Genomic DNA, 26,680 nt, shown 5'->3' on the forward strand with positions numbered 1-26,680 from the left:
GATCTCCGTCACTGAACCCTATAAATAACTTAGCTAAGTCACTGCCTCCCGTGGCGCCGCTGTTGCTTGGGGTGAGGAATGAGGGAGTTGTTGCAGGTGGTTCCTCCTGGCTGAATCATGCACGGATTTTCTGTTCACTCGGGCTTTGGTCTGAATCTTCAATTCCCCTTCTAAAGACTCACCCCGACCTGGGGCGTGCGGTGTGCCCCCCAGCCGCCCCGCGTTGGCTCTCTCCAGCGCGGCCCCTGCCCGCCCTCACTACCCTGGCATTGGCCGCGCCGCCCCTCCCGGAGCCTCCTCCCCGCCTCCTGCTTCTCCAGGGCGAGCGAACCCGAGCCTGAAGCCGCTCACCCGCTGCCGGGTAGCAGTCACGACTGTTCGGTCCGCAGCGAGGTGGCGGCGGGCGCGGCGGGGCGGGGCGCGCTCTCTACCCGCCGGAGCTCTGGGGACGTGGGCAGGGCCGGGGCGGGGGTGAGGCCCGCGGAGGGCTCGTCGGCACCGCGGCGAGGATGGGCGTCCCCGGGACCCGCCGCTGAGCGACCCAGCGCGCTGCGGAGAGGGCGCGCCGCAGGAAGGCGAGCCTGGCTGTTCCTCCCGGAGCCCAACACCGTTCCCGCGCCGCCAAGATGATCCCTCCAAGCGGCGCCCGCGAGGACGGCGTGGACGGGCTGCCCAAGGAGGCAGCGAGCGCCGAGCAGCCACCCTCTCCTGCATCAACCAGCAGCCAGGAATCCAAGGTACCGCGCACACTTGCCCCAAGAAAACACAGAACTCTCCTTTTCTCCCCCCGCCCCCCTCTCTCTCTGTCCACCTTTTTTTGTTTCTTCTGAACGGGCGCTGGCGCGGGGAGCTGAGACGTACCCCTATGTTGACCAGGGTTCAAGGATTTTTCCTCCCTTGGGACTTAAATAGCAGGCTTGACGGTGCTGGACCAAGTCCCTGTGAATGGACCCAGCCTTCTCTCCCTCACACACCCAAAGCTTCGCTGGGCGTCTATCCCCCACCCCAGCACACGCAGTTCACCTGGATTCTGGGTTCAGAGACCGCTCGCTTTCTTGGATGGTGGTAGCTCGCTTGTAATTTGTCTGTTTGTACCCAGATGCGTATAGGGCATGTATGGGGCCAGAAAAAGAGTCTTGAGAGACCCTTTGCTTAACAGGGCTCATGCCAAGGGTCTCTTAGACCCTTTGCTTAAGAGGGCTCATCCCTAACTTCAGATACCGCATATTTCAGAAAAAAAAACTAGGCGAGGGAAATGCCACGGTCGCGGGACAGTGGATACCCCTCTGGTGGAAGTTAATACTCCAAGAACTTTCATTTGCTTAAAGGAGAGTTACACTGACACATAACCAAGACCGATCCCGCGGCACCTCGCCTGTCACTGTTACTCTGAAACTCTCGTGGGTGCCAGGCACATGGTTGGAAATCTTGAAAGAGGATCAAGTGAAATGCTGCTGTTGGTAGTGAGATGCCATTTGGAGTGAAAATTGTTAAGATGGAGTTTGTAGTTGGATGGATTTTTTAAAAGTACCAGGTTCCTGGCTCTTTATCTCTGGATCTCCCAGTGAGTTCCCCCAGCATCTTTTTGGAGGGGGCGAGTCCCTGCATAAGAGTGGAGAAAAGAGGGGTGCCAGTTTGGAGAGCAGGCCAGAGGGGGCAAAGAAAAGTGTCCTCCCGGTCTCCCTTCCCACACACCCCTGGAAGCCACTGACACATCAGCAGGAGCAAAACCAAAGCTAAGTCCCTCCCAGTTTAAGTGACACTGGGCACTGTGCCTATCCCAGTCTCCAGTAGGTAGATGGTTATCCACGCCAGAGAGCCTTGCATTATTTTTATTTTTATTTTAATCTAATTTTTTCCAATAAATGTTTGACATAAGGCATGCATGTCAACTTCTCTAAAACTCAGTTGGAAATAGGGGCAAAAGCCTCACTTCCCAGTCATTGAGAGGAACGGGTGAGGCGACCTAAAGTCCACGCTGGTATAGTCTCAGGAAGCAATGTCGATCCTTTTCCCACTTGTGAAAAGGAGCAGCATCTGTCTTACCACAAATGATCCGCTCCAAAACAGCCTCACAACCTACCCACACGGACCACCTTTCTTCCAGCGAGAAGTTTCCAGGTGTCTCACTGTCCATCCTTCACCATCGGTCACCTAAGTGGTACGGGTTAGTGGCCATTTCAAAGGTCATCTAGAATGCTATTATGAAAATGAATGTAGCCAAACTCAGGAGGGAATCCAGTATTAAACTTTTTGACCTACAGTTGCTCTACAATAGGTATGTTCCTTCTGGAGAGGGCTTAGCATTTGGATCTACAGCAGCGTGACTCAAGTGCACACCACATGGCTTTGCTATTTATAGACGCCTTAATGTAAATTATTTGGCAAAGCAAAAACTACCTATGTAATACCCGTAATTACCCACCAATTTATCTGGCTTATGATTTCAGATTTGTACATGTCAGTTTTTCACAAACACGCCTGAGGTGTGTTTATACATTCCTAAATTTGCTGCTGTGGCTTAGGTGCTCTTAATCAGCAGTGATGGGCTATGCATTAGGTGTGGGGAGGAGGGTGACCTGAACCCCAGGAAATGGAATGCAAAGTAGTGGGCCTGAATGAATTTTCCTTGGCATAGCATTTGCGATATTCTCCAAGGGGTCCATGCCCCTCCCATAGGCTAGCTTCTGGTGTGGAGGAATGTGCCGTAAGGAGGCAGGATGGTGAGAAAGGGGGGCAGAGGAAGGCTCTATTCATTCTACACCAGGAATGCTGCACTTGAAGGCTCTTTGGCATTTACAAGAATCTTTCTACTGATGAGAGTCTGGTGAGGAAAGTGTGAGCAAGACATTAGTAATCATCCCACCTCACTCCTCTGAAGTGGTCTGTTTGTCCAAATACTGGGTAGGACAAGCATGGACATGAAACTTTCTCAAGAAAGCACTTTTAAAATACCTTTTTATTTGTTTTTTTTTTTTAGTTTGGATTATTTTATTTTATTAAAATACCTTTTTAATAACATTTTTTTTCTCTGAATATGAGTAACAAATACTTTTTGGAAAAATTTGAGAAGTCCAAACAAAAATAAAGAAGGGGAAAATATACCCATTGGTCACAATCCGCATGCAACTACTGATAATATTTGACCTATATGTTATGTCTTTTTTCATCTCTTTTGTATTTATACAGTTCAGAGAACAATGGCGGGCATCTACTGAATGCTTGCTACGTGTCAGGCACAACTTGATTCTTCGCGGTTACCCAATGAGGGCGATTGCACTGGTATTTCCATTTTATGGATAGGGCAGTGGAGCTCAGAAAGGTTAGGTGACTTTCCCAAAAGTACATAGTTGAATGACACAGCGAGGACAGGGACCCAGGTACATTGTTCTGACGCATGAGTTCTCAACCACAGCACAACTGTCTCTCATGCTTTCGTAATGTTGTACACCCCCGGTTCCACCTGACATCCTAACCAAGTATTTTACATGCCACTAAGAATTATTTACAACAGTTATTTTTGTCCCTTCCTCTTAAGAAATATTTGAAAATGAACTGAGCCACATCATCACATGAAATAATTAAAGACAAATTCTTGTCCAGCTTCTTTGCTTTTGGTGTTGCTACTCTTTCCCTTAAAGTATATCTATGGAAGTAATTCAATGGAATATCACAGAATCATCTGGCAAAAGGGTTCCTCTTCTAATGCACCCTTTAGTCCGGAGGGTTCATTGGAAGAGGAATACTGATTTAATGTCCTGAGCACATAATATGTTTCCAGAAGTACATTTCTTTGCAAATTCTTTGGAATGCTAAATCATGGAATATCAGAATTGGAAATACTAAAGATCACCTATTCCAGGTATTTTTAAATTATATATATTTTTAATTGTGTAAATTTATTTTATGGTGGATAATTTCAACATACACAGAAGTAGGGAAAACAGTGTGAAGGAACATCATGTATCAAATCACTTGGCTTCATCAATTACCAATTCCTGGACCATTTATTACCCCTCCTCACAAGCACTGGATTATTTTAAAGCAAATTCCAGACATCAAATTATTTCATCCATAACTATTTCAGCTCACATCTCTAAGAGGTAAGGGATCATTTTGTAAACATGAGTACAATCCCATTATCACATATTCTAGGTGTTTAAATAAAGGGTTAGTATATCCTTTGGAGGTTCATGAATGGTCTTTGGAAGATCCATGAACAACAAAAACATTGAAAACTGTGCAAGTACATGCTTATGTGCATCATCTAGGGAATGGAGCATTAGATTATATCAGATCCATAAAGTGTCTATAACCTTCAAAGTTTATTTTAAGATTCCCCTTCATTCTCTTTCTTGAGTAAATCCAGGCCCAGAGGGAGGCGGCGACTAGCCTAGGATTCGTCGTCGGCAGCCGTCCGTCTCGAGAGACGATGGTGTAGCTTCTTTTTTTTTTTTTTCAGATTTAATGTGTTTTATTGATTAAAATATTACATTTGTGCCAATTTCCCTTCCCTCTGCTCCCCTCCACCCGGTGGCCCCCCTCCCTCCAGTTGTCCCCCCCTTTTAGATTATGTCCATTAGTTGTGCATACAGTTCCTCCCAACCTCTCTCCGTCTATTCCATTCCCTCCTACCTTGATCCCCAATTCCTATATCATCTCCCTCCCTTTCCCCATTCCCCTTCCCTGTTGACCTCCCCCCAATATGCTTCCCGTACCCACAGTTCCTTTTTCACTCTCGTTGCCTATTTAGTTTGCCTTTGTTTCATCTCCCTAGCTTCTGTTTTTTTAAACCAGTCCCTTTAACATCTCATATAACAGTGGTTTGGATCTAATGAACTCTTTCAGTTTTATTTTGTCCTGGAAACACTTTCTCTGTCCTTCTATTCTGAATGACAATTTCGCTGGATAGAGTATTCGTGGTTGTAGGTTTTGGATTTTCATTACTTTGAATATTTCTTGCCAGTCCCTTCTTGCCTGTAGGGTCTCCCTTGAGAAGTCAGCTGATAGTCTAATTGGGACCCCTTTGTACATAATTCTTTTCTTCTCTCTTGCTGCTTTTAAGATTCTCTCTTTATCTTTAATTTTTGACATTTTGATTATAATGTGTCTTGGAGTGGTTCTCCCTGGGTCCAGTCTCTTGGGAACTCTCCTTGCTTCCTGGACCTGCAAGTTTATTCCCTTCCCCAAGTCTGGGAAGTTCTCCTTTATTATATTTTCACTCTATTTTTCAAGTTCTAGTTCATCTTCCTCATTCTCTGGCAAACCAATGATTCTTATGTTGGGCCTTTTATAGCTGTCCCAGAGGTTTCTGATCCTCTCATTGTTGCTTCCCATTTCCTCTCGCTGCATTGGTTGACTGCTTGTTCCTTCTCCATATTCCAGTTTGTTGAAATGAACTCTGGATTTTTTCTCACCTTCTATCTCGTATGCGGTTTTGTTCCTTTCGTTATGAAATTTTTTCGCTTCTTTCTTATCTTTTTCCTGCTCTTTTGTGAATTCTGTAAGCCACCTGATAACAATGGCCCAGAACTGAGCCTCTGACAGGTTTCTTATCTGTTCATCTGTCAGGTTCTCTATCTGCTGCCTGGTGAGCTGTGTCACCGGGATTTCTATAGTTGTCTGCCTCATTTTGACAGATGCGTTTTGTTTTCCTGGGCCGGCTGTCGGGGGCAGTGCCTGTGTACGCGTCACAAATCAGCGACCGGCGCCTGCCTGTCCGCGACCTATTTCGCAGCCCTGTGGTGCTTTCTTTGGGGGCGGGGGTCCAAGATGGATTCACACAGTTATTCAGCTAGGAGACCGGGATCCGTCCTCCCGCCCCCCTGGGCCTCACTGTTCAAGGCGATGCGGCGGCCGCTCTCCCCAGCTCCGGAGTCACGCACCGCCAGGGGCTTGGCCGCCGGGACTCCTCGCCGGGGTCGCGCACGGCCGGGGGCTCGCGCAGCCCGGATTTCTCACCGCCCGCCGCTCCGGGTGCGACCGCAAACAGCGCTGCCCTCTTTAACTCTTACCTGCCCAAATGGCACCGCTGGTTTATAACTTCATATGTTGGACTTCCGTGTAGTTTTATTTTCTGGAATTTCTAGTTATCCTTTGTTTTGAAGTAGTTGTATTCCTCTCTAGTTGTAGAGGGAGACCTAGCGTGTCCGTCTAAGCCTCCATCTTGGCCGGAAGTCTGGTGTAGCTTCTTAAGAGTCTATCTGCACCACGGAGAATGGCTGTGCAGTCCGACTCGGGAGTCACACGGTATCTGTCTCCTCCCGTGTTGAATCGACATCTTGCAATGACGCTGGAGTGTCCTCTCCAGTGAAGCTGAAGCTACAGAGCCTGGGCAGGGTGATATGGAGGGTCTGCTGTTGCCCATGCAGCAGACCCCCCCTCTCTTCGCAGCTGAAGGGTCCAAGGGAAAGACGGAGTCGATACAGCTTGGGTTCAGGTGCGCCGCAGGAGTTGCCGGTGTTGACTACAACGTCAAACCGCCTTAGGGACTCCGGCTCCGGATTTTCTGTCGGGGTTTACTCCCTTAGCCTTGCCCCTGAAGAGGTATGCCGCAAGGCAGTGGAGGTTTTTTGGAGTCAGAGTTTTCCTTCTCTGATGTGCCCTGACTGGAAGATCGAACCAGCGACACTTAGCTCGCAGGCCGACGCTCAATCCACTGAGCCAAACCAGCCAGGGTAATAGCCTAGGATTACATAGCTAGTTACTGACAATACCCTGTCTAAGAACCCTGTCTTGAACTTCTGAAACCCCAATACAATTTCACCTGAGCGAGTTCCTTTAAGCACCAGTAGTAATGTAGTTTATATGATTTTCTGTTTCCTAAAAGTAGTTAAGTTGTAAGAGTTTGAAAGCTACTGATGAACCTCAGCCCTCTATCTTTCCACTAACTATTCCAGAAAAACCACAACCTAATTTATTTTCTAAGTGCACAACAGAGAATATTGAATACTGAGAAAAAATTCACATTTCAGCATTCCTTAATTCAATGAATGTCTTTTATCCTGCTGACTTATTGACAACATAGATATCTCACTACTATCTAATATGAAGTTTTGTTACAGATACCTTTTGCCAACACTTATATGACCCAGGGTCACATTATGGGGATATGTAGGGATTGTAGGTTTTGAGGTCAAATAGACAAGTATTCAAATCTCTGCTCATCAGTTGGCGCCTTTGTGACCATGGGCAAGTTGCCTAACCTCTCTGAGCCTCAGCTTCCTAATCTCTAGAATAAGCATGCTAATGCCAAATTGGCATGAATTTTTGCAAGGCCTGTGAATATGTAAAGCGGCTAATATGTTATCAGCATGAGTAAACATAAAACGCTGTTTATGTTCTCTTCCTGCTTCAAATTGGATGACTTTTGTCACTAGAAAACCCCAAATGTCATCACTGGAAGAGAATTTCAGTAATCAAAGCTGATATTTCAGTAATATAACTGAGTTTTCCTCCCTTTGGAATTTTAGTTTTGCTGTTGATTATAGTGAGGTTTCACCTTTGCTATTTTGCATGCCCAAGAAGATAAGCCATAGAATCACCAACATGTGACTTCAATTTTGAAAGGGTGATATAAGCCATTCAGTGCCTCATTGGAACATGGACCATGGTGACCCCTAATTCCAGGATGGTCCTCTCTGAACCTGGACCCCTATTCAAGCTAGGGAGAAGAAATCTCTAACCATGAAGGCATGACCTACATCTCCTGGAAAGATTTCCGTGACATCAAACTATTTATTGAATGCCTATTTTGAGCCCAGGGCATCCCATACATATATATGAAGCTATTACTATTTTTAAGAAAGTGAACTTCTACTCAGGAGAGAAGGTGAAATAAAATGTAACCCTGGCTTTGCATTCACATCACCTGGGGAGTCCAGGCCATAGGCTTAGACTTGCTAAATTGAAGTTACTGCTTGAGGGTCTCAGGCATCAGTATTCTTTTTAAACTTCCTTAGCAAATTCATTGTACAGTCAAGTTTGAGAAACACTAGTCTAGACTATAAAGATTGTAGAATGTCAAAGAAATCAAGATCCTTTCCCTTCCAACCTAGGTACTTGAAGGAATCATTTGTATTTACTCTCTCTTTTTTTATTTCCCATTTATACTTCAATCCAAAGACATGGCTCTGGAAAACATGACCTGCTGTCATCCACATTGCCAAAGAATCTTAGGCATCACTCAGATGCAGTTAGATTTACAGGGATGACTATGTCGTACTAAATTATCTTCCTGATTATAAAAGTAGTAAGTGCTCAATGTAGAAAATTGGAAAACACATGAAAATGTAAAGAAAAATTTATTTGTCACACACCACCAAACATAAGGATGGTTAGAATGATTGCCATATTTCCTTTGTATACATTTCCACTTACACACACACTCACACTTGTAACAGAATTAGAATAGTGTATACATAAGTGCACAGTGTGCTTTTTTTAACCTAAGATTATACATAAATAGTTTTTCCTGTACTCTTAAATAATCAATAAGATGAATTTTAAAGGTGGCATAATATGCTATTTCATTGTTACAACACATTTATTTCATCAATCTCTTTTGATTGAATACTTAGGTTCTTTCTCAGCTTTCACACATTGAAAAATATTAAAATGTACCTTCAACATATTTATGTATTTCTGCTTACTTTCATAGGAAGTAGAATTACTAGGTCTGGATATAAACACCTCTAAGATCTTTTATTCTCATTGACACCATGCCCTCGAGAAAGAGTCTACCATAGCTTTTTTTCTTTAGTACCCTTTTTATTGAAATATGACATCATACCAGAAATTCCATACATTGTAGATTAGAACTTAATGAGTTTTAAAAAAACAAACCTGCTGTGTATAACCACCACATAAATCAAAGCCCAGAATGTTACCAGCACCCCAGAATCTCCTTCATAACCACTTCTGTCACTACCTTTCAAAGGTAACAACATTCTGAATTCTAAAAATATCAATTAACTTTGCTTATGTTTGAACTTTATAGAAATGGAATCATGCATCATGTACAGTTTTATGCCTGGCTTCTTTCACTTAGCATTATGTTGTGAGATTCATCAACAATATTGCGTGTAGCAATAGTTTTCAGTTTCATCACTACATAGTATTCCACTGTGTGAATAGACCAGAATTTATTAATCTACTATACTGATGATAGTTGGGTTTTTTTCTTGGTTTTGGCTGCTATAAGCAGTACTGCTGTGAACATTCTTGTATGTACATATCCTTTGTGGCACATATAAAGCACTTCTGTTGGGTGTAAACCTTGGAGCAGCATTGCTGGGTTATCTCGTCGTCGGCAGCCGTCCGTCTCGAGAGACCATGGTGTAGCTTCTTAAGAGTCTATCTGCACCGCCGAGAATGGCTGTGCAGTCCGACTCGGGAGTGACATCGTATCTGTCTCCTCCCGTGTTGAATCGACATCTTGCAATGACGCTGAAGCTACAGAGCCTGGGCAGGGTGATATGGAGGGTCTGCTGTTGCCCATGCAGCAGACCCCCCCTCTCTTCGCAGCTGAAGGGTCCAAGGGAAAGACGGAGTCAATACAGCTTGGCTTCAGGTGCGCCGCAGGAGTTGCCGGTGTTGACTACAACGTCAAACCGCCTTAGGGACTCCGGCTCCGGATTTTCTGTCGGGGTTTACTCCCTTAGCCTTTCCCCTGAAGAGGTATGCCGCAAGGCAGCGGAGGTTTTTTTGGAGTCAGAGTTTTCCTTCTCTGATGTGCCCTGACTGGAAGATCGAACCAGCGACACTTAGCTCGCAGGCCGACGCTCAATCCACTGAGCTAAACCAGCCAGGGCCATGCTGGGTTATAGGGTATACATATACTCAGCTTTAGTACATACTACCAACTTTCTGAAATAGCTGTATCGTTTCATAGTCCCATCAGGAATGTATAAGAATTCCATCTTCTCTTCATCCTACCTACACTTAGCATTGTCTGTCTTTCTCATTTTAGCCAGTCTCACAGGTGATTAGTGGTAGCACACTGTGGTCTTAATTTGTAGTTCCCCAATGACTAATGAGTTTAGCAGTTTTTATGTTTATTATCATTTTAATATACTCTTCTATGAAGTAGTTGTTCAAGTCTTTTGTCTCTTTTTCTATTATGTGATCTGTTTTTCTTCTTAATTGGTAAGAATTAACTATATATTCTGAATATAGACTCTTTGAGAGGTAAATATATTGCAGATACCTTCTACTCTCTCTTTAGCCTAAATTTTAATTTAATGCAGTCAGTTTAATAATGCCCTCCTTTACAGTCAACAGTGCTTTGTGTTCTGCTTATGAAATACTTGCCTATCCCAGAGACATGACAGTATTATCTTATTTTATTCCTTAGAAATGTTTTTGTTTTGCCTTTCACATAGTTCTATAATCCATTGGAATTGGTTTCTTGGTATGGTGTTTGGTAGGGGTCAAGATTCGTTATTGCACTGCACCACCAACTTTGCCATAAATCAGACTAGATATCCGATTTATGTGGTGGCTTCTATAATGCCCCATTGGTCTTTTTGCCTATCCTTGTACCAATGTAGCACTGTCTTAAATGTAACAGCTTTATGAAAAAGTTTTGATATCTGGCAGATAAGGTTTTCCAGTTTTGCTCTGCTTTTTCAAAACTATTTTGGTTGTTTTGGGTCCGTGGCATTTCTATGTGCATTTTAGAATCAGCTAATCAATTTCCACAAAAATACCTGCTAGGATTTTGATTGGTGTTGCAATAAATCTATAATCCATTTGGACTGAATGAACATGATTATACTATAAGGTCTTCCAATAATAAATTCCACGCCAGAGCATTTTCTTCTGCCAAGCGTCTCATTAGCTGAGAACCTAATTTTGTTACTTTTGCATTTAGGGGCTTCCCATATCAAAATTTAAGCCCCAAATCTACAAAAAGGCAGGTCTGTGATTGTGAATTCCCAGAGAATGTATTTACTTATTTATTCATTTATTCATTTATTTTCTACCTATGCTAAGAATTCTTTATTATCTACCTGAGTTGGTGAGAAATTTGTCTCTAGTTCATTCTTTCCTTCTTTTGCAGATCTCCAAGCCTTGTAGGCATCCAATTCCAATGCCCCTACACTTATTTTTATTTGTGGTATAATACACATAACACAAAACATGCCATTTTAACCATTTTTAAGTGCACAGTTCTATGGCATTGAATACACTGTATGCAATCATCACCGCCATCCAACTTCAGAACTTCTTCCCAGACTGAAACTCTGCACCTGTTAAACATTAATCCTCCATCTTCCTCTCACCCAAGCCCATGGCCACCACCATTCTATTATCTGTCTCTATGAATTTGACAACTCTATATACCTCCTGTGAGAAGAGTCATATCATATTTGTCCCTTTGCGACTGGCTTATTTCACTTAGCATAAACCTTCATGGTCCATCCATGTTGTGTTATATGTTCAAATTCCCTTCTCTTTTAAGGCTGAATAATATTTGATTGTATGTATCGATATATACCATCATTTGTTCATCCATTCATCTGTCAATGGACATTTGGGTTGCTTCCATCTTTTGGCTATTGTGAATAATGCTGCTATGAACTTGGGAGTACAAATATCTGTTCAAGTCTTTGCTTTCATTGTGAGGGGAGGTATATAGCAGGAAGTGGGATTACTGGATTACAGAGTAATTCTATATTTAATTTTTTGAGAAATCGTCATACTGTTCTTCACAATGGCGACCCCATTTTAGATTCCCACTAGCATTTCAGAAGTGTTCCAGTTTCTCTACATCCTCACTAATGCTTACTGTTTTCTAATTTTTAGATTCTAATGGGTGTGAAATGATATCTCTTTTAGATTTTGATTTGCATTTCCCTAATGATTAGAGATGTTGAGCATCCTTTCATGTGTTTACTGGCCATTTGTATATCTTGTTTGGAGAACTATTTATTCAAGGCCTTTGCCCATTTTTAACTTGTTTTGTTTTGTTTTTTAAGTATATTTTATTGATTATGTTGTTACAATAGTTCCAGTTTTTTCCCCTTTGCTCCCCTTCACCCAGCACCCCCACTCCCCCAGCAATCCCCCCCCAAGTCCATGCCCATGGGTTGTACATACAAGCTCTCCCACTTCACCCTTTCATATATTCTTCTTTATTTTAATAAATAAATAATTAACTAATCATTTTAACAATAAAAAATAACAATCCTCCCCTCCTAGACTTAAGACCTTTTATAATCTTATAAAGGACAATGGGTGAAGGTGTCGAGCTCCTCTAGCTGCTTCACCCTCCCCTCCACACCCCCATTCTTATTAGGGATTTCTGGACCCAAGGGTAGGTAGGATTATGACCCTGTCCAGCTTGTTTTGTTTTGTTTTGCTTTGTTTTTTACTGTGTTGAAGTATGATAGCCATTTAAGTCAGCAAAATTGAAGGGCAAAGATATATAGAATTTTCTTATTGTTTTAATTACATTTATTCACCAAAGAGAATTGTTTTTCATATTTTTCAAATTATTTGTCCTTTTTCTTTTGTGAATTGTCTATTCATGTCCTTGTACATTTTAATAAAGTATTCATCCATTGCCTATTGATTTTTTAGAATTCTTTATAAATATTAAAACCATGATCTTTCACATATGTTCCTAATTAAATTTTGTTTTCAATTTTATTACATTTTCAACATAGAAGATTTCTTTATGTTGTTAAATGTCACAAATATATTTAGCTACGGTTTCTTCTTTCTGTTTATATTTAGAAAGGTCTTCCCCACCCTAGGAGCAGATTAAATATTAACCAATATGCTTTTCTAGATGCTTAATATATGGTTTTTTTTTCCTTTTATCACTTTAATCCATCTGGAATTTATGTTCATATGTGGTATGAAAAAGTCTAGAATTTCCAAAACATGGTTAAATACTAGTGGAGGTATTGAGTTGGTACCTGACTCAGTTTAAATACCACCAGTGTTTTGCTGTAAGTATACTTTGTCTATAAGTGTACACTGTGCAGTCCTGGTGCTATTATATTTCAGGCCACTCTGGACACTACTGCAGATTTCGACATTCAGCCTGAGAAACATAAGGTGGGGTTTTAAAAATTTAACTTCAAGACAAATCCATTTCCAATGAAATCATTCATTAAGCTGCCCCTTTCCACAAAATCCAGACTTCCCACTCATGCTACAATTAAACTGAGATAGTCCTTCTTATGTGATGGTAGAAGGGGGATGTTCATAGCTTACTAAGAATTTCCATCAGGAATGGATATGGAATTATTTCAAATGACTTTTTGGCAAGTATTAAGGAAATCGTGTGATTTGGGGGGTTGCTTTGGCCTCTTTATGCGATGGTTTATATTAATAGATAGCCTAATATTAAACTCTTTTTACATTCCTGGAAAAAGTCCTACTTGGCCATAGGGATTTTCTTTTAATAAACTGCTGGGTTTTGATTGCCAATACTTTATTATTTTTACATCTATATACATAAGGAGGTTGTTCTGTGACTGTAACTTTCTGTTCTTGGTCATATTTTATTTTTAAGGATATGCCAAGTTTTAAAAAACGATTTGGGAATATTCCGTAGATGTTTTTGTTTTTTCTGTGGAACAGTTTAGAGAACCCATATCTCTTCTTTGAATGTTTGAAAAAAGAAACTGTCAATAAGTGCCTATTTTTTTTTTTAAGTTTTGAAAATTTTCCACTTTCTTATTCATTTTTCTAAGTTTGCTTAGGTCAGTTGGTGAACTTGTATTTTGCCATAAAATTATCTATTTCATTTACCTCTTTGTAACCCATCTGGGTGAGTAATTGAAGGGCAACCCCAGGACCTTCCTTCTACCTCATCTCATCATCACTCTCGCTGGCTGGAGTCCTAGGCTCTTCCATCCTGCCTACACCCTTTCATGTAGCTCTCAATGTTTGCATAACATTAGTTCCTTAGATCTGGATTTGGAATCAGGAGAGTCAAACAGCAATGCTTACATTTCCACTTTGAAGGGTAAGGATAAGAGGAGCCATTAAAGTTGTAATAGTGAAGTGAAGGATGCCCTGTTATCAGGAGAGCCTAAAGGGAGGGAAAAAACTCAGTTGTAAGAAAATGATAGAGCAGAAATGGGAGGGACGAGAAAAGGAATATGTGTGGAAGGACTTTCAGAGACAAGTAGAAGTGCCCAGTTCTCCTGAGAGCCATCTTCACAGATTGCATAAGAGGTCGACACTGGGTTCAACTAGGAAGGCCCTTATCAGGCTGGAGATGGTACAGTTAAGAGTCAATGACCAGAACAATTGAAGAGTGAAATGAGAGAAACAAGGAGATGGGGAAGTCTCAAAGGGTGGCGTAAGGAGGCAAGAGAGCACAAGAGCCAATGTTAGTGGTAAAGAAAATAAGAAGCAGGATGGAATGAGGTAGAAACAAAGTCCTCAAGAATTCATATTGTGATCATCATGCTTTCCTGAAGCTGTTCTCCACTATGTTGTTTGGTCCATGTAGGTTGTCAGACAACCAACCCATAGCTAGAAGGATTGGTCGTTAGTCACAGTAATGTACATTCATATCTCTTTATGTGGCAAGAGGATGGCAACAAGGACCAGACTCACCCAACAAGAACATACTTTGATTTGGGGCTTTCATAAGCATAGGCCATCTCGCCACCAAATTTAAAACCAGGTGAGGGTCAAGGAGAAAGACCTTGGATTGGAATAGTTTCCTTCAATTAGGGAGTCTTTATGGTAAATGATAGTTATTATTTCTATAATAGAAAAAGCTCCCTGGTCATAATTTTGGCAGAGGTCTATTTCCTCCTCCCTGGATTAGTTTTTCTTCTAAAAGTACAATGGAAGTCCCCACCCTTGAGTTTAATAAACTTAATGAGATTTTTAAACTGATTTCTTTAACGGTACCTTTTCAGCAGACAGTGAACCAAAGTTTCATTAAATGGGGTATATATGACTTGGATATACATACAAAATAGTCCATTATAAATTGGATCTCTGTTCATTGAACAGTATTTTCCTACTCAGTTTCATTAAGAAATTTGAAATGAAGTTCCTTGGAAAAATGGCAGAAATCACATGGTACAAATGCAATGAATCTTTTAAATGAGATTCATGATTGAAAATTGTTAAAATAATTTTCTGATAAAATATTGTTACTACTATGCAAAGTTAGTTGATACTTTTCTTCCAGTTCAAATTTTCTTGAAGTTCCATATTTGGGGGTAAATGAGTTCTTTTCATCACAAAGAAGTCCAAGGAAACCTTGTCAGGCAAGGAGTCATCTAGGGGAGTCAAGCCTTTCGGATAACAGAGAACATGTCTTTTTATGTCCCAAGCACTAATTTCCCTGTTGGGAATTTTGCTTGCAAATTTTCCTGTAATCTGGTCTATATTTCCCTGCTTTCAAAAGCAGAATACGCCACATGGAATTTCATTCATATATAACAGAACAGAAAATGCTTTGTAAATTTCAAAGCAATTATATTGTTTTGTAATTTCCTTTTCCTGATTACTCAGAATCACCATTTGAAACACCAGTTATTGAACTTTGAGCACACTGTAGTATTTTTTCCCTTGTACTGATGACTTCATACTGCTGTATGATTCCAAAATTTTTCTAACTCTCCGTACACAAAGACCATCCTTCTCTGCAGGCTGCCTTGAGACTTCTAATTTACTCCTTGTAATTTGTTTTTGTATTGGAAAATAAGTCATCAAACTCGTTGGAATTTCTTGTTCCTTAAAAAAATAAAAATAAAAACTGAATCTAATATCAGGGAAGTAAATAGAGGATTTGGGGGGATTTTCTTAGTATTTTGTTGTTGTTGTTTTTGTTTTGATGTTTACTTAGTAATTTGTTTGCTAGTGATTTATCAGACTTTTTGTTTACATTTCATAGATCTTAGCTGCCTTTTTGTATAAGTCAGTTGCTGAGTTTTCCCCTACAGGTTTCCTATTTCTTAATTTTTATTTAAAAGCTAAGTTCGTTAAGCTAGAGTTGCTGGTTTCATTTGTTTCATTAATACATTTTTACTGGATGCTTAAGGGGTTAATCAGTTTGCTGTTGATCATCCCCAGTGGAGATGACTATCAAAATAACATTATGAAAGTTAAACTCCTAAATATGAGGATTCATTGTTGTCAGTTTGGATGGCGTGAATTTTTTTCTAACTATCTCTTCTATTTAGGTAGATAGCCTGTAGCCTGTGACGTGTCCACGAATAAGTTGGATCATGCAATAAGCGGGGTGGGGGGGGGGGTGCAAAAGGAAACAAACGTCTAGCTTACAAAATTAAAATATGCAGTTCATCGTTCTTCTGATGAATACAAGAAGATGGTGTAAAGCCAGGAGGCTTCTTGTTAAACCACAACTCGACCCACTGTGGCTTCTCCAATGTGCAGATCCTTAATCACTGTTATGGCCTTTCTTCCAGAAGGACTATCTTCAACCTGGTTCTCGTAATCCCAGTGTGCTAGAATTGTATGGATTTTATGAATTTGTCTCAGAAAGCAATACACATTGTTTCGTATGTTATTTGTTTGTTTGTTCCTGTGGTTAGAATTATTTTTGGCAAAGCTCCTAGCAAAGACTGCCCATAAGGTGACTTCTGCAGACAGCAGGAAGTCAAAAACCTGATACTCTAATTTGTAACATATCATGGGGTTGAAGATGGGAGATACATTAAACTAGTGTATTGGGAGCCAAGAGCAAAATGCCAAGCCTTCCAGCTTTATGGCAGGACCATTTCTGGTTCTTAATTGGAAATTGACTTGTAAGCTTGTCCACAGCCTGGTTGGACAGCTGCGCAGAGACCCTGAAGCCAACACTTGGAGCCTATGTACCCAGTTCCCAGGCTCTGCACAGCAGCTGGGAGACAGGCGGAGGCCCATGAAGGATCATCAGCTTTGATCTCATCCCCTGTGGTCAGATTAAAACACCACCTGCCAGTTTAAGCTTTGTAATAAGACTATTCTAGAAACATCTATGAAAATGGGAAAGAAGGGAGGAAGGAAGGAAGGAAAGAAGGGAGAAAGAGAGGGGAAAAAGAGAAAAGAAAGTAGAAAGAGGGAGAATCAAAGTCATGCCATTCAAAACATATACGTTTAACTTTGAGAAATTCTTCCAACATATAAACTTGCTGTGGGTGCAGAAGGTACTGAGTTCATATTTTTTTATTATTCCTTTATCCTTCACCATCAGTTGGGGTCTCTAGAATCAGAGCCTGAGGTTCAGAAGCATGGAATTTATTGAGGCTGTACTCTCAGGAGAAACCCAGAAGGAGGAAGGGAAGGACGATAAGACAGGATATGGTGCTGAACAAGAGTGTGGCCACAGGTAAAGTCTTGGCCTGATCCTCAGACTGCTCCAGAGCTGTCCCTGCTTCAAGGAAATATGGCAGGATTGTTTCACTCTGTATCAATCTTTGGACCAAAGTTGTTTTTTGTGGGGTGGGGTTTTGCATAATCTCTCAGGTGAGATAGTTCCCATTAGCTGAGGGCAATTCTTAGAATAAAGAGCAATCTGCAGGCCAAAGCAGCTGGGCAGTGGGTGCCAGGGCCCCAGTGGAGAGGATCTAGGTTGGGCCCCGGTAGCACCCACCACCTCGGTTTCTACCTGCCCTACTTCAGCCACAGCAGTCGCTCCCTCTTCCATGCTTTACAATTAGGAATTTTGCTAAAAATTTTTGGTCAACAAAAGACAGCTATCTTTGAAGAAAGTTTTTTAGACACCTGATGAAAACATGTAAGAGGTGTTGACCATGGGAACTGGCTGGTCACTTCCTAACACACCACTGCATCATTCAACAGAAGGAGAGTGAACTAGGGATCTTGGTGAAGAGTGGCATCTTCTAACCACTCTCCCCTCACCTTTCCACCACCAAAAAAAAAGCAATATTTAAGGAGAGGGACACTTGGTAGGATTTCAGTTGGCCAATTTAACATGCAGAAATGGCTGGAGGACAAGTTATCCAACTGCCTTGCTCCTTCAAGACAACATCAGTGACCTTGTCCTCTAATGTGGCCATCCTTTAACCTGAGGATAAAGGCCCCTGAGAAGCCTGCTCATGTGGAGTAACTAACTCAGGACTCTTGGAAAGATTTCAGCTAAACTGATCCACGTGCATTCACAGGTTTTTAGAAAAGTTCCCCCAACAGACTTTGAGGTCATGTGTAGCACAAAAGCACCAAATCAGGGAGCCGCTTAAGTGTTCATGATATTCAAGAAAAAACACCTTGAAGACTAGTAGATGGGGACGTGCCATTTATTACTCACATTACAGGGCGTGCACTGACGGTGGCGGGCAGGTGTGATAGGGACCACGCCTCCTTCAGTCTGAGGCTACTCAGAAGACAAGGGCAGCGCAGGGCCAGGTTGCCCAAACCTACGCTTAGCCCAGAGCTACATTACATCAGTGCGCACGTGCAGAAGGAAAAGGTCCAGAAGCAGTCACAGGACAAGAAGCGCTCCCCAAAGGAGATAAGGGGGAAGTTACAATCCATTCCCAAAACAATACGCACTCCTTCTGTCCAGGAGCCCCCCAGCCAGCCCTTGTCACAGGTGGTGGGAGACCCATGTATGGACCCCACATCATGGGCAAACCAAAGCCCAGACTTGAAATCAGTGCCTAGATCAATCAGCCTGGATTAAGCCTCCAGGTGTCATGGGCTTTAACCAGCCACTGACAATTCTGTGCCTTACTCAGCCCCACACAAAATGGGGGCACTTGTGGTCAAGTGCTTTGATAAATATTGGGGAGAATGGGTAAGGGAAAGGGAAGGGGTTGATGTGCTTAAGAAGAGGGTGAGGATCATGTTCAGGTCCAAGGGAGGAAAGCAGCAAATAGGGACTGCCCTTTGGGAACTTGTAGGTTCCCGACTCAGCACTGAACACTTGACTTGCATTGTATCGTCTCCTGCAAAGTAGGCACTTCCTCGATTTGACAGATGTGAAGTCGCTGAGAAGTGTCAAATTCAGGTCATCTCACTCCCAAACCTGAGCTACCGTGTTGCAGATTCAGACACAGAGATATATAGATACATTGTACTAGCTGTTCACCTACTATCCAGTGGTCATTTGTTCCTGTGTTATGTAACTATTTGAGAGTGCATGTAAAATATATTTTTCCCCTGACTGGTGTGGCTCAGTGGGGTGGGTGTCATCCTGCAAACTGAAAAGTCACAGGTTCGATTCCTGACCAGGGCATGTGCCTGGATACAGGCCAGATCCCAGTTTGGGGGTGTGCAAGAGGCAATTAATCAATGTTTCTCTGCCACATTGATGTTTTTTCCCCTCTCCTTCTCCCTCCCTACCCCTCTCTCTAAAAAATAAATAAAATATATCCCAGTGCATACAAAATATAGTGTGGAAGGAATGTGTGAGATCATCACAGACAGTCCCATGATTTTAGGGTTGAAGAAACTAAGGTTCAGGGAGTTTGAGTTTTCTCTAAATCACACAATGAGCACTACAACTCTGAGCCGCAGGGTGGACCAATTAAGCATTTATGTTGGGTTAGGCAGCCTTATGACGACCTTCAGCAACTGCCATAGAGTAACTGGTTGCAAACTTGAGTGTGCATCAGAATCACCTCAGGAGCCCTGTTAAAACATAGATACTGGACCCTGCCCCCAAGTTTCTGCCCTCGTGGGTCAGGGGTGCAGCCTGAGATTTTGCAGTTCTAAAAAGGCGCAGATGATGCTAATACTATTGTCACCGAGACCACTCTTTGAGAACTACTGCCATTAAGGGGATTACCTACTCTGTGTGTATGTGGCACCCATCCTCTTAATTTGTGGCTTTCACTATTATTACCTACAGGTGTTCTCTTGACACAGGATAGTCTTCATGTATGTTAGGGCTCTGGCCGTAGCCTCTATCGACCCACATAGAGCCAGAATGAATTCAGCAGGCAAGGCGGAAAGTGCCAGGACCATGCTGGGTGGGCCCAGACTCTCTCCCCTTCCCACATGCCCTGTTATCCCAGCTGTGGACTTGGATAAAGAAGGCAAAGGAGATTGGCCTCACATGGCTGAGATTAGCTTGCTCAAACCTCCAGAGAGCCTTTTGTGTTCACCTGAAAACGACTAGAAATCAAGCCTCTGGAAGGGTTGCTGTGCCTACCCTTTGGGGCCACACTGGCTTGTGAAACCAGTCCCTTGTCTCCTCTGGAAAGAAAGGGGCAGATGGCCAACTGAGGTCCATGAGGGAGGTGGGGGACGCTCCCAGCTCTGCATTTCCTTGGGATTTCATATTCGAGGACTCATTCTGATTCATGCACGGCATGACCTGCCTTTCCCAGCAGATTCCTAGAGATATTCTTATGCTCAAAAAAGGCTCATTCCTTTAAAAATCATTCACAAAAAAAAAGCAGTCAAAACTTTGCGGAGAGCTTACCTGGAAGGACCTGGAGAGAAAAATAGCAAGTGTCTGTCACACTAGAGCCATAGTTAGACCAGCTGCGGGAAACCCAAGGAAGCCTGCGCTGGCCGCATGAGGAACCTGGGTAGAAATGGCGCAGGAGAGTCACAGCCACAGGCAGCTGATGATTCCAGGTGCTGCCTTCGGGCACCTGGGAACCTCCTCCCTCTCTGTCCCCTGGGAGCACAGAAATATGGATTCTTCTGTGCATCGTCTCACAGTAAGCAAAGTTGGCTATGTAATTTATGGGGTCTAGTGCAAAATTAAAAGAGAAGCTCCTTGTTTAAACATTATTAAGAATTTCCAGACAGCGATGGAAGAGAATTAAACCAATTGCAGGATCCTTCGAAGGACGGGGTCCTGGGTGATTGCATGCAGGTCCTGCACCCATGAACCAGCCCTGCATTGTGATCCCCATGACAGAGTTGGGTAGAACAAGAGAAAGGGGGGAAGAGAGGGGACAGCTCCATGGGACTCACTGCGCCAGGTGATCCATGCACATCATTCAGTCCTCGTTTGACAGATGAGGAAACTGCAGAGGTTGAAATCGGGGAAGGGAAGGCTTGTCTGGCGACGTGTGGCTGATAGGGGTCTACACTGCAATTCATTTCCATGTCTGGCTCTAAGTCCCTGTTTGTTGGCCGGTTTATTTGTTTCACCTTTTCCACACCCACATTCCTAAAGCAGTCACAGCTTTGTAGGGTAGCACTTACATCTGTTTTTAAATTTCATTCCCTACAAGCCCAAAGAAAGAGTAAACGTTTCATAACGTTTTCAACGAATAAAAAGGATCAATAAGTGGCTCAGATCCTGGGTCAGTAACAACAACAATAAGAATAATAACAATAGTAGAAACACAGGAAAAGAAAAAGGAAAGAGAAGAGGGAGGGGCAGAGTGAGTTAAAAAGGAAGAAGGAAGGTAGAGGAAGGAGGAAAGCTAGTGTATACTGACCAGTCACTCCCTACCATTTCCCATGTTTTCTTTAATTTAATTCTCATAACCACCTTCCCAGACAGATTTTGTCTTTATGCCCACTTTGTAGATGAGGAGCCAGAAGCTCACAGCAGCTGGGTAACTTGCCCACCTCCCTGCCTTCCGCCAGTCTGTGTGTAGGTGCGGCTGGGAGCTGAAGGCTGCTCGCTCTCGCTCCCCTGTAAGAAAGTGATGCCAAGACTCAGTGTCCAGGGTGTGTCTCAAAGTCTGCCCGTGGCATCTATAGTATTTCCCTCCAGTGAGGCACAGTGAAATCACTTGAGTGCAAACAGTAATAGCAGGTGCCATTTACTGAGTCCCCTTTTACTGATTGCCTGATATCCACCTAGGCACTTTGAATCCCATTTCTGATCCTTCCAGCAGTCCCTGAGCGGTAGGTTAATATTTGATCCAAGTAACAGGTGAGTAAACTGAGGCTGAGAAGGTATCCAGGTGAACCATCAGCCCTGATTTAAGGATCATTCAAGACTCGTCATTCAGAATCCAGGCCAGGTACAGGTATTTAATTATCTTTCCTCACAAAACCCCATTACTATAAGAGAAAATATGTGATAAAAGATTACGTCAATAACAGAGTGGAGAAACAAGAAGAGATACCATCAGCAGAATTTGTGAGGAAATTGTGGGAGATTTGAAGCAGAGAACATTGAAGAGATGGAGAAACCAGATGGGAGAAAATCTTTGTCCATTGCCCAGAGCAGGTTCTCGAGTTACCAGCTGCGGATAGAGGGCAGATGTTCCCGGCAGAGCTCTGGAGACCGCCCAAGCTAAGCGTCAGCAGATGCAAAGCGAGAGTGGTCTTGTCAGTTACCCAGATGAGCAATTAAGAGCTTCCCCCGGTACAGAAGTCCTGTCATTCCTCCTCATCCCCCAAGGACACAAAGCGCTAGAAGCACAGGCTTCAGCCTGAGGCTAACAAACACCTCCAGATTTCTGTCTAAGCTACCTAACACATTATTAGCCTAGGAGGTCACCCAGAATGGATTCAGGGGCCAAAGCCCAAGGTAATTCCAGATTTCAAAAATCATCACTGAAGGAAAATAATAAACAGAAGGCAGCTCTATCCAGGAATAAAATGCACGCTAGCATTCAAACCTCAGTCGAAAACCCTCTCTACACTGGCATTTGTGGGGTCTCCATTCTGCCTGCGTGATCCCCTCCTGAATTATTGTCCTAAAGAAAAGGCTGCCTGTCAGCCTTGTCCACTCAGATGGATTCAGGGAATGCTTGACTTAGAGCTGTATCTGCAGAGAAAACTCACCCCAGCAACTACGGGACCAAGCTAATTCTTCACACATAAATGTGAACAGACAACTAAAGCATCAATGGGAAGGCCCCGTGTTTACCAACCAAACAAACCCAGAGAAAGGAGAGATGACACAAGGATTATAAAAAATTTTTTAAACTTTCTGATCAATATCTTCAGAAAGATCCAAGAAGTATAATGAACATAGCAATAACTGGTTTCTTTTTTTTTTTTTTTTTTTTAAAGAACGGGTGATCAATGTATAGGAATGAATGTTTGGAAGGATAAGAAGCCTCAAGCCCCTCACCCATAAAGCGAGATTCATGTTACTTTTGTCGACATAAGAATGTCAGCACCTACAGAGAATTTTTATGGGTTCATTTGAGTCAAACCGATAATGTGTTGAGAAGCAAGATCTCAAATGCTCTGGAGATGCCAGTTCTGCAGTTTCTTTTTATACATTTGGAATTTAGGAGGGCACACAGGAAAGTGGGAGAAAGCAAGGTGGGGGAATCTCTATAATTGGATGGCAGGACACTTAAGGTTCTGCCCTCAAGGGGTCTAGAAAAGAGGATTACTTGTGGCACCTCAAAGATGTCTTAACCTAGGTGCACAAGAATGGAAAGGAGCTTGCTCAGGTAAAGAGAAATCTTTTATAGACTACGCACCACGGCTGCCCAGTTAGGACTTTATAATCAGATCACTCTGTGAGGTCACTTCAGGTCACTGAATTTGTACATCGCCCCCTTTTTGCTCACACTTTCTTTTCAGGGTATAGTAAACATTAAATAAGAAAACATATATGGATTGCTATCCCAGTGTCTGGTATTAACTATATGTTCACATGACAGCCAGTGGGTTCATTCAAAAAGTTATATGACATTTTAAGGCTGAAAAAGACTGGAATCCTACTTCCCTGTTTGAGTAGAGTAGATGTTACTATGCTTGTTTTGGTTTAAAAAAAAAAAATCTTAGATCCTGCCAGAAATATATGACCTTCTGTACTGCATAAATGTGACAGACAGTCTTGATGGTCTCAGAGGTATCATGCTTTATGTATCTGGTCCAGATTCTAATTAGTTGGAATAAGCCCAATCCCATAAATGAAAAGTGTTGTCATTTGGAGGTGACAACTAACAATGTCATTGCTGTTCAGAATTCCACTTCATTAGCAGGTATCTCTGTGCTGTGGGCCAGCCCCAAAAGACCATCTCTAAGACAAGATTTCCAGAGGAGACAGGCCCTGCACATTTTGATGGGGCATTTACTGCCTTTATATGAACAACTTATTAATGCCATTGTATTTAGTTAAGGTAACGCTAGCTGCTATGAACCACCAAAGCTGAATGTCTTGACACAAAAGATAAGTTTACTTGCCAGTCGTCCCATAGTCCACAGTGGGTGTATTAGTTTCTATCGCTGCATAACAAAATGCCACAAATGTACCACCTTAAAACAATACATATTTATTATCTTACAGTTTCTGTGGGCCAGGAATATAGGTACAAGTCAGAGGACCCCTTTGCTTCGAATTTTACCAGAATGAAATTGAAGCGTCAGCCAACACTGCAACCTCATCTGAGGCTTGGGGTCCTCTTCCAAGCTCACAGTTCTTGGCAGATGCACATCTGAGGTCCCCATTTTCTTGCTAACAGCCAGGGATGCTCTTAGTAACTAGAGGCCATCTCAGGTCCTTGCCACATGGCCACCCTCATAACATAACATGAAAGCTTACATCTTGAAGGCCAATAGGATGGTCTCACTTCAGTCTGCTAAGATGGAGTTTTATATAAGTTGATAATCACCAGAGCGATTTCCCTCATCTTTCTCATGTAATATAACCTAACTGAGGGAGTGACTATTCTATCTAAGTCACAGGCTCTGTCCCCACTCTAGGGGAGGGAATTACATTCTCTTGCTTCCCAAATTTTCTTGTCTTCTTCTTTCACTTTGTCTCCCCTTCTTCCTCTTCCAACTTCTCCTCCTTCACCTACCACTAGTCCAGTCGTTCTCCACCAAGGTCTCTATGTGTTTAGGAGGCGCTGTTGGTTGCCAACCCCAGAGCCATTTACTCTTTTCTTCCTTCTTATAAAATGCTAATACTGCTCTGGGGTCTCCACCCTTCTCTGTCCAGTCATGCTCTTTGGGAAACATTGTTCTCAACTTATGCACCAAAGAGGTAAATCCTGATTGGCCTCAGCTAAATATAGTGGTTTCATTGTTCTTACCAGTGATTGGTTGAGGAAGAACATGTGTTACATTTTTGGCCAATGAGAGAAGGGACATCTGATGAGAAGTCTGGGAAAAGTTTTCAGGCTGATAAGAACAGACATACTGGAAGGTGCCATCACCCTTCTGCTGCTGAATATTTGCAAACAGGTAGTCATTTAGAGCATGAGGGAAGCCAGCATTAAGGCTGGGATGAGGAAGGCAGAGGAAATTGATGGAAAGAACTTGAATCTTTCATGATGTCGTTCTGCCGCTGAATTATCCATCCCCAGTGTCTCCCTGCATTACACCTCTTGTTATATGAGGCAATATCTTTATTGTCTCAGCCAGGTTGACTCTGGGTTTTTTAATACTTGCAATTGTAGGTACTTAAATCATTTTGTTTGTTTGTGTGTGTGTGTTCGTGTGTGTATCAGGCAAAATATTGTGGTTTCTTCATAAGCTAGAGTTGGAAATGATGATGATGATGATGATAATGATGATAAAGACAATAACAGCAGTAATGTAGAGAAGAGCTACCTCTGTCCAGGGATTGACATCAAAGTCATCAGCATGAAATTTGCAAAATTCATTGCCCCTGATTTTACTGAATGGCATCTAGGATATATAGATTTGAAATATTTCCTGTAGTCTCCCAGATTCAGTGCTCCCCAATGGGAAGATCCAGAGTAAGGGAGCCAAGACAGACTGTAGAGGAGCTGTTAATGATTTGGTATTAAGATCTTGATTGACTGCCTCTTTCCAATTCAGATCAGGGAAGCAAGGTGGTCTAAATCAGAATTTGGTTGGTTTATGGATATTAAGGTTGTAAGGAGATAAAATAGAATTCATGCTCAGGCTCCATTAGCATTGAGCCAACAGTGTTAATTTTTCCAATATACAGTGCATTGTAAGTGTTGTATTTTTATTTTTTATTTTATTTAGTATTTATTTATTGCTATAAACATGCATTACAATAGTATAGATGATGTGAATTGAGTGGCCCTTGACCCAGAAAGCCAAGTGAGCTCTTGGGGAATAGTGTCCATCAAAACTTTAGTTGGAGTACAGCCCTGTCCAGGTGGCTGAGTTGATTGGAGCATTATCCCATACACCAAAAGATCATGGGTTTAATCCCTGGTAAGAACACATACCTAGGTTGAGGGTTTGATTCCTGGTCAGGGTACATATGGGAGGCAACTGATCAACGTTTCTCTTTCACATCACTGTTCCTCTCTCTCCCTCTCTCTCAAAAAATCAATAAACATATCTGCAGGTGAGATTTTCCTTTTTTTAGGTTTAGTTGGCTTATAGTACTGAGAGCAATTCACCTGCTTCTAATCTATATAGTGACTATGACCTGAGAGGTATCTTGTACCCACTCAATTCATTCACATACATTTTGAGGAAGAAATCAAGAAGGCAAGTCACACATTAAATTGTCAAAGTAAAATACTCCACATAAAAGGCTCTCTAAAGCCAAACAGAATGAACATTCAATTCGCTGAATCAGGAGAAATGTATCAGCCTTATATTTCTATTTTATATAAATCCAACAAACAGATGAGGCAAAACTAGAGCATTTTGCAATATGGGAGAGATTTGTTCATTCCACCAAGCCATGTTGCTTGGGATAGATTAGCAGTAATTCTCTAAAAAGAATGGAATTTCTATTTTCTTTTAAGGTATATGGAAGTGAGAATTAAAGCTAAAGATCATTGAGGTGGTCTATTTTTAGAGAAAGTGATTTACTAAGAGTATTTGTCATTCATTCAGGAGGACAGCCAGCCATGAACCATGGCAGGCATCCATAGTAACAGCCAGCTCTTGG

The 26,680-nt window shown here is 42.3% G+C and overlaps 1 protein-coding gene across 1 annotated transcript in view; it reads left to right on the plus strand.

The window, feature by feature from the left end:
• Nucleotides 1-494: 494 nt before the first annotated feature.
• The window catches only part of STAC (SH3 and cysteine rich domain), a 117,466-nt gene continuing 91,280 nt past the window's right edge, over nucleotides 495-26,680 (plus strand). Inside the window, exon 1 of the mRNA XM_090283044.1 lies at nucleotides 495-737. Within this exon, the coding sequence (XP_090139170.1) occupies nucleotides 627-737 (111 nt within the window). The 5' untranslated portion in view covers nucleotides 495-626. The remainder of the gene's footprint in view (nucleotides 738-26,680) is intronic.

This window comes from Furipterus horrens, unplaced genomic scaffold, assembly GCF_987537825.1.
Source record: "Furipterus horrens unplaced genomic scaffold, mFurHor1.1.pri manual_scaffold_7, whole genome shotgun sequence".
Classification (NCBI taxonomy): domain Eukaryota; kingdom Metazoa; phylum Chordata; class Mammalia; order Chiroptera; family Furipteridae; genus Furipterus; species Furipterus horrens.